This window comes from Nelumbo lutea, chromosome 4, assembly GCF_056320005.1.
Source record: "Nelumbo lutea isolate HS-2025 chromosome 4, American lotus-T2T, whole genome shotgun sequence".
In the NCBI taxonomy this organism is placed as follows: domain Eukaryota; kingdom Viridiplantae; phylum Streptophyta; class Magnoliopsida; order Proteales; family Nelumbonaceae; genus Nelumbo; species Nelumbo lutea.
Genome location: NC_142687.1, coordinates 20,063,044 through 20,080,922, shown reverse-complemented (window position 1 = coordinate 20,080,922; position 17,879 = coordinate 20,063,044). Strand labels below are relative to the sequence as shown.

Below are 17,879 nucleotides of genomic sequence, written 5' to 3'. Positions count from 1 at the left end.
TAGGCAAAGAAAATCTTATTCTCTCCATTCTTTCTGGACTGGGGACCGGTATGAGTCCATAGTCACTATGATCACCAATAGGACTGATTTTGATTTTCTTACTATTAATGATATACTGCGACTTATCTTAAATCATGAGGCATGATTGGAACAATACAACCAACCCATCGCTAATAATCCCCTTCTGCAAATTTTGTCGCATATGGCAAAAATAAAAATAATTGGAACTCAAAAAATACAAATCGAGGGGTTAGTTTTGCTCCCAGCAATGGCAGAGGTCACGGCGGTGGCCACAACCTTAGAGGTTATCCTAACCAACATAATGGCAACAGAAATAACGGTGGGGGCTGTGGGAAAGGAAAATTTTCTGAAATCATCTGCCAGGTTTGCAAGAAACCAAACCATGGTGCTCTTACCTGTAGGAGTCGCTATGACTTATCATATCAGGGAGAACGACAGACTCCTTCAGACATTGTTGCATATCACACAAGTGTTGGGAATGAGGTTGATCCCACATGGTATCTAGATTCAGGCGCCACTCATCATTTAACTCCAGATGTAGACAATCTGCAGAATCGGTCCGAGTACATGGGTTCAGATCAGGTTTGTGAATTTTACATTTCGAATCTTCGTCATTGACACATAATAATCATACATTTGCTCTCAATTCCATTTATCATGGTCCTCACATCACCAAGAATTTTCTTTCTATGAGCAAATTTACCAAAGACAATGATGTTTACCTTGAAGTCCATCGTGATTTCTTTCTTGTGAAGGATTATATGGGGAGAGTTCTCATCAGAGGAACGAGTAAAGATGGAGTTTATCAATTTCCTAAAGGGACTCAAGTCAACAATAAAGCAACTGCCTTAGTTGGAGAATGCACTACCTTTTCAAGATGGCATCAACGGCTAGGTCATGTTGCGTTCAGAGTAGTGAGTCAGATTATCTCACAATTTGGTTTACCTTGTCAAAGTCATACTAGTAGTATTGTGTATGAGTTGTTCCAGATGGGCAAGAGTCATAGACAACATTTTCTAGTTTCACAATTTACTGCAACACATCCATTATAAGTTGCTTATTCTAATGTATGGGCACCAACCCCAACTATTTCTAATAAATGTTTCAGATATTATGTTATTTTTTGTGGATGGTTTTTCAAAATTCACTTGGTTGTACCCACTCACAAAGAAATCTGAAGTCATGGATGCTTTTCTAAGCTTCAAACGGCATGTAGAATGTTTGTTGTCCACAAAAATAAAAATCCTTCAATCTGAGTGGGGAGGGGAATTTCGCTCTTTCTCTTGGTACCTCAACTCTGAAGGAATTCATCATAGTCTGGCATGCCCACACACTCAGGAACAAAATGGTACAGTTGAGAGGAAACACCAACACATTGTTGAGTCTGCATTATCTCTACTGGCTTCCACTTCTCTCCTATTTTCCTTCTGGACTGACACCACACATATGGCAATATATCTGATCAAGCGGCTTCCCGCTCAGACACTTTGCGGTTGCTCCCCATATGAGTTACTATTTCAAAGAACCCCAGATTACACACTTCTCAAAATTTTTGGTTGTGCCTGTTATCCTCTTCTGCGACTGTATAATCGCCACAAATTTGAATTTCAGTCACAACAGTGTATTTTTCTAGGATATAGTGCTGCTCATAAGGGTTATAGGTGTATCTTTCCAATGGACGTGAATACATCAGTCCACATGTCATATTTGATGAATCACAGTTTCTGGATATCCTACTCTTCCCAATTAACCACTCCAGTACTGATCGTACCACTTCTCCTTTAGGTACCCCCATTGGACCAATTATAGGTACACTGAACCTACGAGTAGCAGCTTCACCATCAGTTGGCGTCGGTGACCCCTACTGCTCATCAGGAAACATCTCCTCTCCTTCATCAGATCTCCAACGACAACCCTTGGTGTCGCCGGTGACCCCTGCTGCTCCTACTCTATCAGTTGAGTCTGCTCCCACTGATGATCCATCATCTGCCTTTGAGTCGCCTCGCCGAACTAGACTGATTCAAGAGCTTCTTCATACCACTCCCGCTGCACCTCCGCCTCCATAGAAAACTCATACCATGGTCACCAGATCGATGAGCTCCACAGCATCCCTTGCGATGGCTACCACCAGGTATCCTATTCTGGCTGCCCTTTTTGCTGACATCACACCGAAGCAATGTGAACCGGCCACTTATTCTAGTGCGGCCAAGCATCAACACTGGCAGCACTCTATGCAACAGAAATACCATGCCTTCATGGACAATAACACTTGGGATCTTGTTCCGTACCATCCCAGTATGAATTTAATTGGAACAAATTTGTAAATCTGGGTTTTTCATATGGATCTAGTCCCTCCTTGCAGATTTGGGTTTTTCATCCACATCACCTCCAGTTGCTTAGTGCGACAATATGGGTGCTACACACCTAGCTGCACACCCAGTGTTCCAGGCATGCACCAAAATCGTCTTCTGGGACGCTGTTCATCCAATTCAAGCCACTTACCAGATTCTTGCCCACATCTTTACAGCCACTGTTCCTCCCCGTCCTGTCAGTTTTTTTTTTTTTCACTTCATGGAGCTACACAACAGGGGGTAGCCCATCCCCTTTCCCTTAACCCCCAAACCCCTCGTGGCAGTGGAATTTGATCCCTGGTCTCACTCCGACGAATCAGATAACCTACCGACTGAGCCACCATCAGTAGGGAAAATTAGCATTAATTCTAGCTATTGCTTTTCTACTTTGTTAGATTTATTTAGTTACAGTCGAAGCTTCTTTTGATCAACAAACAATGTAACTGATAGTTATAATCGAAAGCTTTATATTATAGCTGTTCATATGACATATATACAAGATAGGGTCTGATGAGATTTTATGTAAGATAACTTATTGGAATACCTCTTTGGTATATCACGCCAATCTAGGGTAGGGAATTCCCCAGATGTTCATGAATCAAACAATAAATAAAGTAGTTGTGAAATGATGATTCAAAAGGGAAAAAAAAATTGAGTAGTAGATGACAATAGAAAAAACGAAAAAGAACCGTAAATCTAAGAATGCCCAAAATACTGTCTAAAATCGAAGATCAAGAAGAAAAAACAAAGGTTTTCACCCGTGATATTATTCTTAAATTTTTGTTATTAAGGCTCGGTTTGGAAGGAGTACAAATACAAATATATGTAAAGTGTAAAATCTTGTATTTTGTATGTATTTGTACAGTACATATTTATATTTGTACTTTTTTCTTAATTAAACCTATTATTTGCTATTATTTAGAGCAATTTGCTCCTCATTTAGGCCCGTTTTTGCAGGAATAGGGGTCTGGAATTGGATTCCAACTGTTTGATTGAGCGGAACGAAATTACATTCCTACTCATTTCAATTCTCATTCCCATTCCTATCTGAGACAAACAGATTGTGGGAATAGACCATTTTATTTTGAATTCCAGTTTTGATTCCAACTGCGAATCAAAGAGACCCTTACTTTTGAGGGTTAGGTTTCATGACCATCATTATTTTTTTCATCAATAAAGCCTTTGTTAAAAAAAGGGAGTTAATTTCTATTTTAATGTAGGATAGAATTAAAAGATGGCTTATATTTTTTCATATATTTTATTTAAAGTAAGTTGAATGACAACCAAAAAATCCAAAAATTTAAGGTGGTGTGCAGGAAGACCGGAAAAGCCAAAAATCAAGAAGTTTCAAAGGAAGCTTTTAGTCTTTCCATTGCCGAAAATATCTTTTGCAACTATTTTTAACAGCCCAATGGACCATGCTACAAAACAAACAATCTTGATCTTTAAAGACAAAACCCCAAAAGTTTAGTGTGTCTTCTTGTCTACTGATTTGTCAAAAGATCTACTTAAAAAGACTTGTCAAACTGCCCATTTAAGTTAACTCATGACCCAATGGTCCCACATTCCTTACCATATACTTAAGGGCACGCGGATTATTCCTTCATCTGCATATTGGGCCAATCACGTTCAAATCATTTACATATATTTATTTATTTATTTTAGATCCAACAATTTTTTCTTGTAATATTGGGCCAACCACCAACCATGATGCCTTGGTAGATCGAGATCAAAGCAGCCCCCCACAACGTCCTACAACACATCCCCGCCATGTATTGGAACATCTTCCGATGATGATATTATCATTTCTGGTATTAACATCGGGAGATATTCTCAATACACAGCGGGGATGTGCTGTGAGATGTTGTGGGGGGTTGATTTGAACTCTGGTAGATCACATCATTTCTGCACACATGGCTAGCTTATTATGCTGACATGGCATATTATGATTGGTCCAGTATCCTAAGGTTCCATAAATGCATAAAGTATGTTGAACCACAACCAACTCAATAGCCTATTTTTCACATCAGAAAAAAGCCTTACTTTTTAGTGTTTGTTTGGGAGGACCAAAACAAAATCGGGTTTGTTCCTCACAGGGCACGCCTCACACCAACCTCTTTCCGTGGCAACATTAAATACAGGAGATGTTTTCAGTGCACGAGTAAAAATGGTGTGAGTGTGGTGTGAGGAGCATTATGTAAGGAGCAAATTCAGATTACACTGAAGCACTATTTTCAAAACCGGACTGGACCGGATGGTCGGACCGGAAAAACCAGGAACAGGTCATATGACCGGTTTCGTTTTCCTCCAAACCACTTTTTCCCCAAAAACCGTTGATTTTGGTCAGCAAACCGCTGAACTGGCTAGTTAATCGTTCGAACAGTTTTGACCATTTTCCATTATTTTTTTATTTTTTTTGTTAGAACGGGCCAGTTGTTCGAGTCAAACGGTCGGACCATTCGAATCGGTAACCAGACCCCTGACCGGTTCGATCACCGATTCGTTTTTAAAAACCATGCACTAAAGCGCAGCGGCTTTGGACTTCTGAAGGTGGGCCCGACACAAACAGTCAATCAATCTTTTGAAGGGCTATCAGGTTCAGTCTCTTTGAATAACTTATTTTGAGGGTTTAAAAGCTGTTGAAGAAGCTTAACTACATGCTCAGCTTAGCCCTCCCCAACGGGTCATTATTTTATGGTAGCAGGCATGGTTTTCGAACTGTCGTTGACCTGGATGTTTGGATCGTTTGGCCTGAGAACCGTCCAGGTAACCAGTTCCGTTTTACCTAAACCCGGTCTCTGGCCAAAAACCATTGAATCAGTCAATGACCTATTAATCTAGGTGGTCAAACCGTCAATCTATTGACCCATTTAACAGTTTTTGGCCATTTTATATATATATTTTTTAATTTTTTATCAAAACGGACCATCCATTCGAACTAGACAATCAAACCGTCAATCCAGAAGCTGGTGGTCAGAATGGTTCCGCTTTCGGATCGTTTTTTAAAACGATGGTAGCATTTAGCTATTTAAAGCAAATGCCTATATCTGAAAACCTAGTTCTCTCGACTCTCGAGCAAGAAGCCTCAGCCACGAACCAAAGTAATGCATGAAGAGATATTCCTAATGCATAAAGGTAGGCGTGGATAGGCGTAGGTAGAGTTATTGTGGGTAGGAGATCAGTTTCCTTTCCTCATGACTCGTATCGTGAAAAGAAACCAAGTATTGGATTTGGATTGTGGGCTACATGTTATTGATTCTTGCTTTTGTGTGGGTTGGGATTATAGGGTTCGAGACTCCTTTGCCCATTTGCTAAAAAATCATGAACACATTAGCGACAAGTCAAAACCAGTTTTAAATCTAGAACAAAAGTGTATCATGACCATATTTTATAAGGGTCCCATAACCATGATCACAACCAAGGTTCAAAGTATTCATACGATGTATCGGTACTTAGAAACGGTTAAAACTTTATTTTTTTTTTATTTTTTTTTTCATATTTTGATATTTTGAAAAGATTTTAACATGCTTTTTATTATTAAAAAAATTGGGGGTCCGAAACACCTGGAAAAACAGGTGTTTCAGACCATATCTTTTTCAAAAGATACAATACGATACGCCCTGTATCAGGTGTATTGTATCGAAACTTTGAATCATGATCCCAACAGAAGTGAACTCTATCAAGGATCTCGTACCATTATCATCACCATCTCTTTGAATTCCAAAAAAGTTTGCCACGTAGATTTTTGACACATTAAATTAAAAGAAAACTAAGTCGATATGAATTTTGTACATGTGATAAACAAGCCTATGAGATAGTTAAATTTGAACTATGTATACCCCACAAGGGCTACAAAGGGATCGGATGGATTTGAATCGAAATTTATCTGAATTTATATAGTATACGAATTGAATCTTGATTGTAAGTGGAGCATTGTTAAATTAAACTCAGAATTATCAAAATGTTACATATTATTAATAACCAATCAACTGGCATCATAAAAATAATAACCAATCAGATGGGTTTGCATCAAAATTCATGAGACGTTTGATGATAAAAAATTTCTGATATTATATCCTTCCAACATCATAAATTTTTTATGGATTGAATTTGAATTGCCGTTGATTAGAATTTGAATTTAGACAAATAGAAACTGTTTGCAATCCTAGAGTAGTTGGAACATGCTTGTGCTTTTGTACTATTTCTTCTTTCTCTATCAAAACAATTTTATTAAGATAAATAAATTTTAATAATGTTAAAAAAGAAAATAATTGTCAAATTCAAAAGGATACAGAAGGAATTAAAAGTTCCAAGGCAGTTAAGAAACAGAGTTGCGGTTTGCTAGACATGGGAGGACATTAAAATAAATTAATGAATTTGATTAAATAGAAGGACAATTAAACAAACCAACTTTAAACGATGATACATGATAGTTACAATTTGGTGAGTCAACTAAATCCAATTTTTTAATCCTTTTTTTTTTTTTCTACCAGAAGTGATGCATTTCCCATTTCTCAAGTTAACCAATACCCATCAGTAAATTCGTACCCACCCACCAGGTCATCACCAAACACAGCCATGAATAATTATAGGAAGAGGTCCCCAGTCCCCACCCTACGTCCAATACATTAATAACTGAAATGGCTTATTATTGGTGTTTGGAGTTGTATTAACTCTTGTCACATCTCAACCACATGACTTGCATGATAGGCAAAAGTCTTCTCTATTGATCTAGCTTCAATTTGTTGTAATAATATGAATTATGTTTTAACATTTAAATTGTATTTATTAGATTCTTTTACCATTTCCATTATCTAATAAAGCATTTCCTAGTCTTTACATAAACTATTTGAAATATGTTGTATATATTTATATTTTATTTAGGGGGCATTTATTTTTCTGAATTTTGAGAGTGGGGATCCTATTAATCAATAAGAAAAATATGTTATTTTTTCAGATTAATGTAGAATTAGAGAAATTTTATTTTTTTGAGCATCACTTAGTGATACCTAGTCTCTCAAATGGATAAATAATTTTTTCACTTAGGGGAAAGTTACCAACACTTGGGATAAAATGTTCCTTTTAATAATAAATTTTTATGATCATTGATTAATTTACCCACAAAATATATTCCCGAGTAAGTAATTTACCAAAAAGCCAACGAGCCTTATAGTTATTTTAGATTTATATGAATTTTCCTTGCATGTCCATATGTGTATTAATCAATAATCATTTTGTTTATCAAAAAAAAAATTCTAAAATCATTTCACTGTATTCATGTGTTTCCTAAATGCATCCATGCATCCTGATAGTTATCTTAGAATATGCTTTTAGATATTCTTTTCGACATTATTACTTTGAACTTTTTTTTTTTTTTAATTTTGGTGCTGGTGATCCAGTTTTATCCCATAGGGGTCAGGTGCTGTACGCTACACCTAGCTAATTAGTAGTTAGGGTCCATTACTTTTTACAGTATGAACCACCCGTGCTTCCTCAGAACAGTGGATTTCTTACCACCAAATTGACACCGAGTGAATTGGCCTAATGAAGGATCCGATACTTTGACCTTGGTCCTGTAATATGGTTCCAAATAAAGAGATGCATGCTTTAAAGCAGATAATGGGGCAGATGTCATCACAACACTGGACTAATGCAAATTGCCAAGCACTGCTGGTTGGTAAGACCTGCTTGAAGTGAAGGGGTGGTTTATAGGTTTGAGGGACGGGTTATTCCTGTTGTGTAAGAAAAAAAAGATCTAATGCTTCCACCAAGGTTAGGGGGGATTATGGGTTTGGGGATGGCCACACGAATTACCATTCTAATGTATCATATCCTTCCTCATTATATGTGTCATAAATATTCTCTATATGTATCATAAATTCAAATTCATTAAGCTTAATTTGAAAAGAGTATTGTATAGTACAAATGCGTACAAAATATAAGGTTTTGCACCCTAAACATTTGTATTTGCACTCCTTCCAAACTGAGCCTTACCTGTGTTTGGAAGCGGTATAAATATACATTGTTGTAAAAATATAAAGAAAGTAGAATGTAACTTATCGGTAATTGCTATCTAAATTGGAACTTGTAGGAGTTTGATGTTGCAAAATCTTGAAACTGGGAATTGCAGGGAGAATGAGGGTTGAGCCATGCCACTGGGTCATTATCCTTAAAACTGCATTTGTCCTCTATGGTGCAGTCGGGTGATCGCAAATCGGTTGGCAAGATAAAACAACCCACAAGCCACTGGTAGGCGAGCACTCACTTACCAGACCTCCGTGAACCACAAAAGATGATGCTTAGAAGTTTACAGAGAAGACAAGGAAGAAGACTATCAAAAATTGATGTGTAAAGACTAGGTCGACCAACTTCGAAGAGACACGTTTTAAATTGAAAATGTTTAATTCGATTAAAACAAAACACTAATTCGATGCATCGCACGTACACGTACACGCACGCATGTCCACCCCCTCACTAATGTCAATTATTAGTGTGCACTATACACACTATTCCTAACTAATTAAGAGCCTCGTGCTCAACCTCCTCAAACTGTAGTGAGCACTATCTTGCCTTAGCATCTGAAATGGGACACAAACAATAGTGTTTTCCCAAGTCATCTAGTGACTCATTTTTATCCATTCAACCTAATTTCAGGGATCTCCTTTCACATAGGTTGGGTATCCATCACCAATGACTTATTTAATGGGCTTCAGCCCCATTCTTATTGATGCCTCATAAATCACCTTAGAAGTCCATGGTTTGGATAACGAATTTGCAAGGTTCTTTTTAGATCTTACAAAATCTAGAGCGATTATATCTTCATTAAGGTATTGTCTTACCAAGTTATGCCTTAAGTGGATGTGCCTTCTTTTACCATTATATGTCTAGTTCTTGGCTCTGGCTATTGTTGCTTGGCTATCACAATGGAGAGATATGGACGGAACCAGCCATGGCCAAAGTGGTATATTTGCAAGCCAGTTCCTTAGCCACTCTACCTCGGACCCCACCAATTCTAGTGCAATGAACTCGGCTTCCATTGTCGAACTTGTATTGCATGACCGCTTTACTGATTTCCATGATACTGCTCCTCTACCTAGAGTAAGCACATACCCACTCGTGAAAGTACTATCATTTGAATCTGAAATCCAATTTGCATCAATAAAGCCTTCTAAATCAGGAGAAAACTTGAGTAATCTAAACCAAAATTTATGGTTTCTTTTAAATATTTTAATAATCTTACTATAGCTTCCCAATGTTCATTTCCAAGATTATGAGTATGCTAACTTAATTTTCCCATAGCTATAACTATGTCTAATCTTTTACAATTCATTAAGATACAAATCCAATAATACTTGCATACTCCTTTTATGAAACAGGTTCTCCTACATGGTTTCTTGAGTGAATACTATAGTCAAGAGTGGTTTAACTGATTTACAATCATAGTGTCCAAATTTCCTAAGAATACACCGATCATTTTCCTAGAGTGTAAATAGGAACCGAATTGTTGGGCCCATTTGCACTCTTCACATTTGGTAGAAGCGATAAGTCAAACGTTACTTGGCCCCCCTATTGAGACCAAGCAAACCAGCAGCAGTGATGAATAGACCCATCAAGAGTGATATTGTTAATGCCTTCAAGTTGCTGAACATTATGGTTTCTATGACAAAGTCATCAACGGTGTAAGACCCATCTCCATACGTAACCTGGTGGAGGAAGACATGTTTCAACAAGGTGACAAACTGGTGGAGGCATTGTTCGGAGTCACAGGAAAGAGACGAGTACGAAGAAGACGGGGATGGTCTAATGGTGACTTGCACTTTTAGATGAAGGGTCTGAAAAGCTTCTGTGTTGAATGAGAGAAAAAGCAAACACGGGTGGAAGGAGTTGAATCCCTAGTGGAGAAATTAGAATCCCTAAGAAAGCCCAATATAGAGATCATGAAGGGTAGTAGGGCACGAAGCATTGAAGCAGCTCAAGCTCTCAGTTCTTACTAAAAAAACCCTATCACCAACTTCCTTTAAGTAACTGTGTTATTGTTCTTCATTATTCTTGAAGAGCTTGATTGAGAATTCATAGAGAATGTCTTTCAGTGCTATAAGCGGCATGTTTCAGGATGGCAATCTGCAACTGATCTCCAAAGAAAAGAAAACTCGTTGTAAGTTTAGTCTGATTGTTTTTGCTTGCTGCATTTACATTTACAGGTGAACATCTATTGATTTTTGGTCTGCTCATTTTGGAGTCTTGATTCAGCTCATAGAAAGAGCAACATAGGAAAAGGAAGCAAACATTAACGGGATTGCAGGCTGCGATAGAGGGTAGGCTCATGGTGTTATAGGTGTAAAGAAGTGTTGGGAAGGAGATAGAGACGTTAACTAGACCGGAGAGTTTTTTTTTTTTTTTTTTTTCTTTCAATTATCGATGTAAAACTTGACATATGTGAGTTTTACATCAATTTGCGATATTTAATTACACTCTATCCAAATGACTACAAAATCAGACCGGAGTATAATCTTACACCAGTCCAGTATTTATATTGCAAACAAACGCAACCATAGGAGCTAACAAATTTACAACATGAACCCTAACCATGAATGATAGCTGAGGTGATCACTGAACATCCTTCCGAATATGGAGACATTGGATCTAACTCATGTAACTATAGGCTCTCTCTAATATGGTTAATGGACCTGCACCCTTGTCAATCACCCACCCCTTAATCCATTGTACCCATAAAAAAGAAAGGAAAACAGAAAACCTAAACCTAACTCAATCAAGGGCATAACAAATCCATCCCCATAAGGGAAAGGGATGAGGAGAGGGTTGAGTGACCCAATTAATCCGCCCAGTCCATTGACATTCCTTCTTCCTCATTAAACTACCTACCTCTGCATCTGCACATGCTTACTTATAATAATACACCTAACCCTATCTTTTCTGAGTACCAAAAGTAAATATATGAACCATTAATTGCTTTCCATTTGTGGCAGTTATATTCAATGAATGAATACCTATATTCTAACATCACTAAAATATATTCGGTAAAGTCCTAACCTACGCCATATAGGTTAAGTATACGCGTTGACATTCATTTGTAGCAACACTTGCACATAGGTATCCATATATGATATATACCAATAATGTCTGAATTCAGTATTTAATTCAAAGTTCTCTGACCAATTACCAAACTGCCACCACATATCATCTTTCAAGGTATTCAACTTGGTTTATGACCAAAATACCCTTGCCCAGATATTATTTTACCATTTTTTTTCCTAGTTTCCACTTTCCAAATCACAGAGGAAGCCGATTCACTGATTTGGGCACGCATTGTTTTCGGATGGTCAAAAACTATTATCTTCGAAAGACAACAATGGTACAATAACTACAGTTATGTGGCACACGTATTTGGGCCTTAATGGGTCCCAGTCCCACCTTTCTTATCGGCACAATTTTGGACCCGAAAATCCTTTTGACCTGACCGCCTTAAACCCATTGGCCCAATTCAAAGGGCCCACTTCATGTGACCCGATCAAAATTTAAGAGAGTTCTTTTGTCTTTTACTGAGCTACTAGTGGCCCGTTTATTAAAAATTGAGGTGGGCCCATGCCCCAAAGTCCAAAACCCCCCCGTCCCCCACACTGCAGAGTCCAGCCTGCAGATGTCAGAACTCAGAACATCCATTCGAATTTCAAGGTACCCTGCAGTCATTAACAAAATGTCAAGGACATTAATGATAATTACGTTACACGTTAATCACCATCGGAGCAAAGCTTTCACAGAAAACGGATTAATTAATTCATTAATTAATTGCTTTTTTTTAACCTCGGAGTCGCAGAGTGTTGTCCTTGGAAAGAGAGAGGTTAAGATAAACCCTAGGAATCAACAACATTCGCGGGAGAGAGCTGGATAGCCTGGATTAGTGGGTCCTCGGTGAAAAGGTGATCTCTGTGTATCGTTTTTCTACTAATTATTTTAAGGAAAAGCAAGAACTTCTGTAGTAATCTTCACGTATGTTTCATTTGCTTACTCTTCAGTCTTCACTGGTTGATTAAATTTGGGTGGCATAATCACGTTGATCTTCATGCTTTGTTTCTTCAAAGTTGGTGTTCTAACCATTTCTACTTTTATTAGCTTTAATCCCACTCGACGCCTCTCTACTAGCCATCATCAGTCACGCTCTTTCTGCTTTCTCAAGTTTTGCTTTAATTCGTTTAATTAGCATTGATTTTTACCGGAAATGGTAAAAATCTCTTGCGTGGTTAAAACCCTAATGCACATGAAGTCCGCTCCTTGGATGCGATTCTTTCGATTTCCTTCATCGGAGAATTATATTTTTTTTGGCATTCTCTGCAAATGTGTACTTTTAAAAGTATAGTTCCGGATTTTCGCTTATCTGGTTGAATTTTGTTTTCTCTTTCTTTTGAATGTATTAAGAAATGCATTCTTGTTTCTTACTCTAAAATTGATGCTTCATCTGTTAGTTTTGTGTATTTACTTCTTTTTCTTTTTTTCATTTTAGGCGAAAATTTTTGCTAATTATATTGGATTGACTTTAATTTTCTTTAGAAACTGGAATGTTAGGAGCTTTAAAATATTTTTTTGTTGTATTTATTGTTTGTGGTGCATGCTTGACTTGAGTTTCAAACGCGTTAAGTCAGCCATTTGTTTTTGCGATCTGGGTTTTGTCGGACTCAGAAAATGGATTTTAATTTCCTCTCTTTTTCCTTTTTTCGGCAAAATGCTTTTTTTTTCGATTAATTATCATATTGGTTTTATTGAAAAGCAAAATTTATGTAAAATATGGATTTCTGTTAAAAAGTATTACCTTTTTTTTTTTTTATTTTCCCTCTTGTTTGCTAGTGTAAGCCTATGAGGTGTGCTTGAAAGCGTGTTGAACATACTGGATCAGCTGTTAAATCTGACTTTTTTTTGCTGGGTTTAATCTTTGGGGTAAATCTTTGATGGGTTTTGGGTATTTAAGAAGCTCCCGCTCTTCTTGTCTGCCTGTAAGAGAAGTCGTAGTCTCTCTTCCTCGTTAGAGATCTACTGTTTCCATCTATCTATTCCTCTCATTTTTTTCTCTCTTTTTAGATCTTTTGGAAGGAAGCAGAGGGAGCAAGAAGGTAATGTTGATCTGAACATCAAACTTCGAGGAAAACATATAAATGAATTCTAGCTAAATGTTGATCTCATAATCTGTTTGAATTTTTCGGTGGTTTAGTGGGTTCTGTTCTCTTCTTCCTGATTTGTATTTCTGGCTTCGTTTGTTCTGAATTGACCTCTGAGAGATTTCCTTGCTGTTTTCCCACTTTCTATTGGGTCTTTTATGATTTGAAAATGAAGATCTCTTGTATGTTGGAATGAATATCCTCACAATGCACAGATCTACACTTCGTTGGATCCTATAGCTAGGACTGACTCAAGCTTCTCAGTTCTCATATTTATCCGTTGGCTTTCATTTACTGAATACGAACTAGGAATCAAGTCAATTTTTTTAAGGATTGGCTGGAAATTCATGCAAGGAAACTAAATGTTTTGTCAAATTTAACAGTTTCTTCATATTCTGGATATACTGGTTCAGGTCCCTTATTTAAGTTACTCTTGCTATTTGTATTTGTCTGTCGGTTCCATCGATTACCTGTGCTTCAGAATTGTTATTGTTTCTCAATTCTCATTTTGTCAAGTTTCTATTTATTTCTGTGAACTAAAATCATACGCCAAGGCTCATCCCCTTGCCATTCCGGTCCACTCTCCTGCTCGAGACAGGTTTTCATTTCTATTTTCTGGTTTGAAATATAATTCTGATTTCTGCTGTTTACGAAAAATATTGACGGATGATGTTTTAAATTACAGACACTGTTCTGAAAAAAAAATTACACATTTTTTTTTGAGCAATTTGTGTTTTTATTTAATGAGTCAACGACATTCTTCTTTCACTATACATTACTTCTATAGGAGAAAATTGACATGCTATCTCTGCATTTTGCCACACACTTCAGGGGTTCTGTGCTTTTCTCCCTCACCGGCATATATATATAGGTCTTGAAGTCATGACCTTTCAGATGTTTCTTTCCTGTCATGATATGTGTGCATTTCTATCTTTGCAGATTATTAGTTACAACTGAAAATGGTGAAGATCTGTTGTATCGGAGCTGGGTATGTCGGTGGACCTACCATGGCTGTAATAGCACTCAAGTGCCCTTCAATTGAAGTGGCTGTTGTGGACATCTCTGTACCTCGTATCAATGCCTGGAACAGTGACCAGCTCCCCATCTACGAGCCAGGCCTCGAAGATGTGGTGAAGCAGTGCAGAGGAAAGAATCTTTTCTTCAGCACTGATGTAGAAAAACATGTAAGCGAGGCAGATATCATTTTTGTTTCAGTCAACACCCCAACCAAGACAAGGGGCCTTGGAGCAGGCAAAGCTGCTGATCTGACCTACTGGGAGAGTGCAGCACGCATGATAGCCGATGTCTCAAAGTCCAACAAAATTGTAGTTGAGAAATCAACAGTCCCAGTAAAAACAGCTGAGGCAATTGAAAAGATTCTGACTCACAACAGCAAGGGGATCCACTTCCAAATTCTTTCAAACCCAGAGTTCCTTGCTGAGGGAACTGCAATCCAAGACCTTCTCAAGCCTGACCGTGTGCTCATTGGAGGCCGGGAGACTCCTGGAGGCCGAAAAGCAATCCAGGCATTGAAGGATGTGTATGCCCAATGGGTACCTGAAGACCGCATAATAGCTACTAACCTGTGGTCTGCTGAGCTTTCAAAACTTGCCGCCAATGCCTTCCTGGCCCAGAGGATCTCATCTGTCAATGCCATGTCTGCACTCTGCGAGGCAACTGGTGCTGATGTTTCCCAGGTATCCCATGCTGTTGGTAAGGACTCTAGGATTGGGCCCAAGTTCCTTAATGCCAGTGTTGGCTTTGGCGGGTCCTGCTTCCAGAAGGACATCCTCAACCTGATTTACATCTGTGAATGCAACGGCCTCCCTGAGGTAGCAAACTACTGGAAACAGGTCATCAAGGTGAATGACTACCAGAAGAACCGTTTTGTGAACCGGGTTGTCTCTTCCATGTTCAACACAGTCTCAGGAAAGAAGATTGCTGTTCTTGGATTTGCATTCAAGAAGGATACAGGTGACACAAGGGAGACCCCTGCCATCGATGTGTGTAAAGGGCTGTTGGGGGATGGAGCCCGTGTGAGCATTTATGACCCTCAGGTCAGTGAGGATCAGATCCAGAGGGACCTTTCAATGAACAAGTTTGACTGGGACCACCCACTTCACCTTCAGCCTATGAGCCCCACTGCTGTGAAGCAAGTGAGTGTGGTTTGGGATGCATATGTGGCAACCAAGGATGCCCATGGTATATGCATTCTGACAGAGTGGGATGAGTTCAAGACTCTTGATTACCAGAGGATATATGATAACATGAGAAAACCTGCATTTGTGTTTGATGGAAGGAACATTGTGAATGTCAAAAAGTTGAGGGAGATCGGTTTCATCGTGTATTCGATTGGTAAGCCTTTGGATCCATGGCTCAAGGACATGCCTGCTATGGCATAGAAGAGAAGCGTAAATGGGGCTTCGCATGCCGGCTCTTTGTTAAAACTGAAACTGAGGAAGACAGTTTGATTCTTTAAAATTTTTCTTTTTTTTTTAGTTTTCTGCTTATTGCTATTAGTCATGGTTTATGTTGTTTCTTACTTGTGAACACTAGTCAACTAGAAGTTACTAATTCTTCCATCCTGAGGAAGCTAAAGAATCTTTCTGTTTTTCCTTACAATGTATTCCATGATGTGATAGTGCTTTACTTGGCCATTACTGGATGACTAGAGTCAATGTGTACTTGTCATAATAAACTGTTACAGATAAATTCATTGAGGCTTTAGAAAATAGAAATCATTTGTCTATCCGTCATCTATTGTTGTTTATTTGTTCTCTTTAACCCATCTTAAGCAGAATTGTTTCTTTTTAAGCTTAACTTTTTTCCCTTTTTAATTTCTAAGAAAGAGTTGGCAGCTCATGTTGCTGTGGATTCTCTTCTTGACAGTTGACAGTGAAGACTTTAGAGAAGGGATACATTCAAATTTTCAATATTTTAGCAGGTTTGGCCCAAAGCGCAAACATTCCAGCTGTTTCCACCACTGACCAATGATTCCCCCATGTTCAAGCTTCCAATGTGTCATGCATAAAACCATGGAAGCATTAAGAAAAACTGCTGCTCCCAAAAATGTGAGTCTTACCTTATGGAGCAATGGGGCAATGTGTTGTTCTTCTATGGTTTCTCTGGTTTTGTTCCACTTAGACTAGAATATATTAAGAAATATAGTCCCTTGGCTTTGCAGTTTGCACCGACAAATTCCCACTGCTCATTGTATGACGAAATTTCCACCAGTGGTTGATTAGTCTGTTCATCTAGCTGAGTCGGTAAGAAAACACCAAAGGATGAAATTCACCATCAATTCACGTCGCTTGGCCAGCCTGGGACTGGAGTCCTGCTCCTTGACCATGACATTAGCCCAGCCAATTTGCCTTGCCGTTTGTGTTAGGTTAGGCCGAAGTAAAGATAACCGGCATCTGCCCATTAGCTGCCAGACTTTGACTCAGTTTTGTTGGGCTCGACTCAATTCACCAGAGTTAGGCTCAAAGACAAAATAAAGTGATGACGGTTTCAGATTTCAACATCACTGGGACCAAACTTTTGGTGATTTTAGGTCTTGACCCAATCATAATACGGACGGAAGAGGACGACAGCCCCAGGAAACCACTAAGAAAAGCCTTTCTGCTGCTCCAACCGCGTCATTGATAGTCGCATTAAAAGTTGAACTGAAATCCATGGGGCCACGCCCACGGAAACCAAACTGGGTCTCCAAACAATCCAAGCAGGTGAAGGTCTGGCACCGACTGCGCGTAGTATAGTAGTGAGTGGAATAGACAAAAGACATCCTTTCTAATGATTCTTTTATTCCTGTCTATAATGTTATCTTCCCTCATTGAGAAGTCCATTTTCTCATAATCTCATCTACCCTCAAAGTTACCACCCTAGACAATTTGCTGTATTCAAAGGTTTTAAAAGGATAAAGGCTTTGTTGAGGAGTAATGGCTTAGTATTCAAGGTTTTAAAAGGTTAAAGATTTGGTTGAGGTGTAATGGCTTAAAAAAGGTGAGGTGTAAATTTGAAGGCATTGCAAGGCTTTAAATTTGAACTTAAAGTTTAAGAAAAAATTAATTAAAGTTTATAAATTGATAAAAATAATATATAATATATTAAATTAAAATGATAGAAAGTATACGTATATATAAACTAGAAGTTTATAAGCAAAAAGTTTTGGTATTTAAATATTAAATGAAATAATAACTAATCAATTAACAATTACCAACCGTGGGGTGACTCAATTGGTACGTTAGCTGATTGGTTTCAGCATTAACACAGATTCTATTCCCATAAATCACCGACTTTGGGTAGGGGGGTTATTAGTGATGAGTGTCATTAAATATTG

The 17,879-nt window shown here is 38.2% G+C and overlaps 1 protein-coding gene across 2 annotated transcripts; it reads left to right on the top strand.

Moving 5' to 3' along the window:
• The first annotated feature begins 12,177 nt into the window (after positions 1-12,177).
• Positions 12,178-16,278, top strand: LOC148854439 (UDP-glucose 6-dehydrogenase 3). Of its 2 annotated transcripts, none has more exons than XM_088983589.1 (2): positions 12,178-12,310; positions 14,480-16,278. In XM_088983589.1, exon 2 carries the CDS (start codon positions 14,500-14,502, stop codon positions 15,940-15,942), a length of 1,443 nt encoding a protein of 480 aa, XP_088839715.1. In that variant the 5' UTR covers positions 12,178-12,310; positions 14,480-14,499; the 3' UTR covers positions 15,943-16,278. The 2 variants fall into 2 exon arrangements, with proteins under 2 accessions (XP_088839715.1, XP_088839714.1); XM_088983588.1 differs by having other exon boundaries at positions 12,273-13,495.
• Positions 16,279-17,879: the final 1,601 nt, after the last annotated feature.

What these genes read in the sequence shown, in the direction of transcription:
- LOC148854439 (XM_088983589.1), top strand. Translation starts at nt 14,500, where the DNA reads ATGGTGAAGATCTGTTGTATCGGAGCTGGGTATGTCGGTGGACCTACC.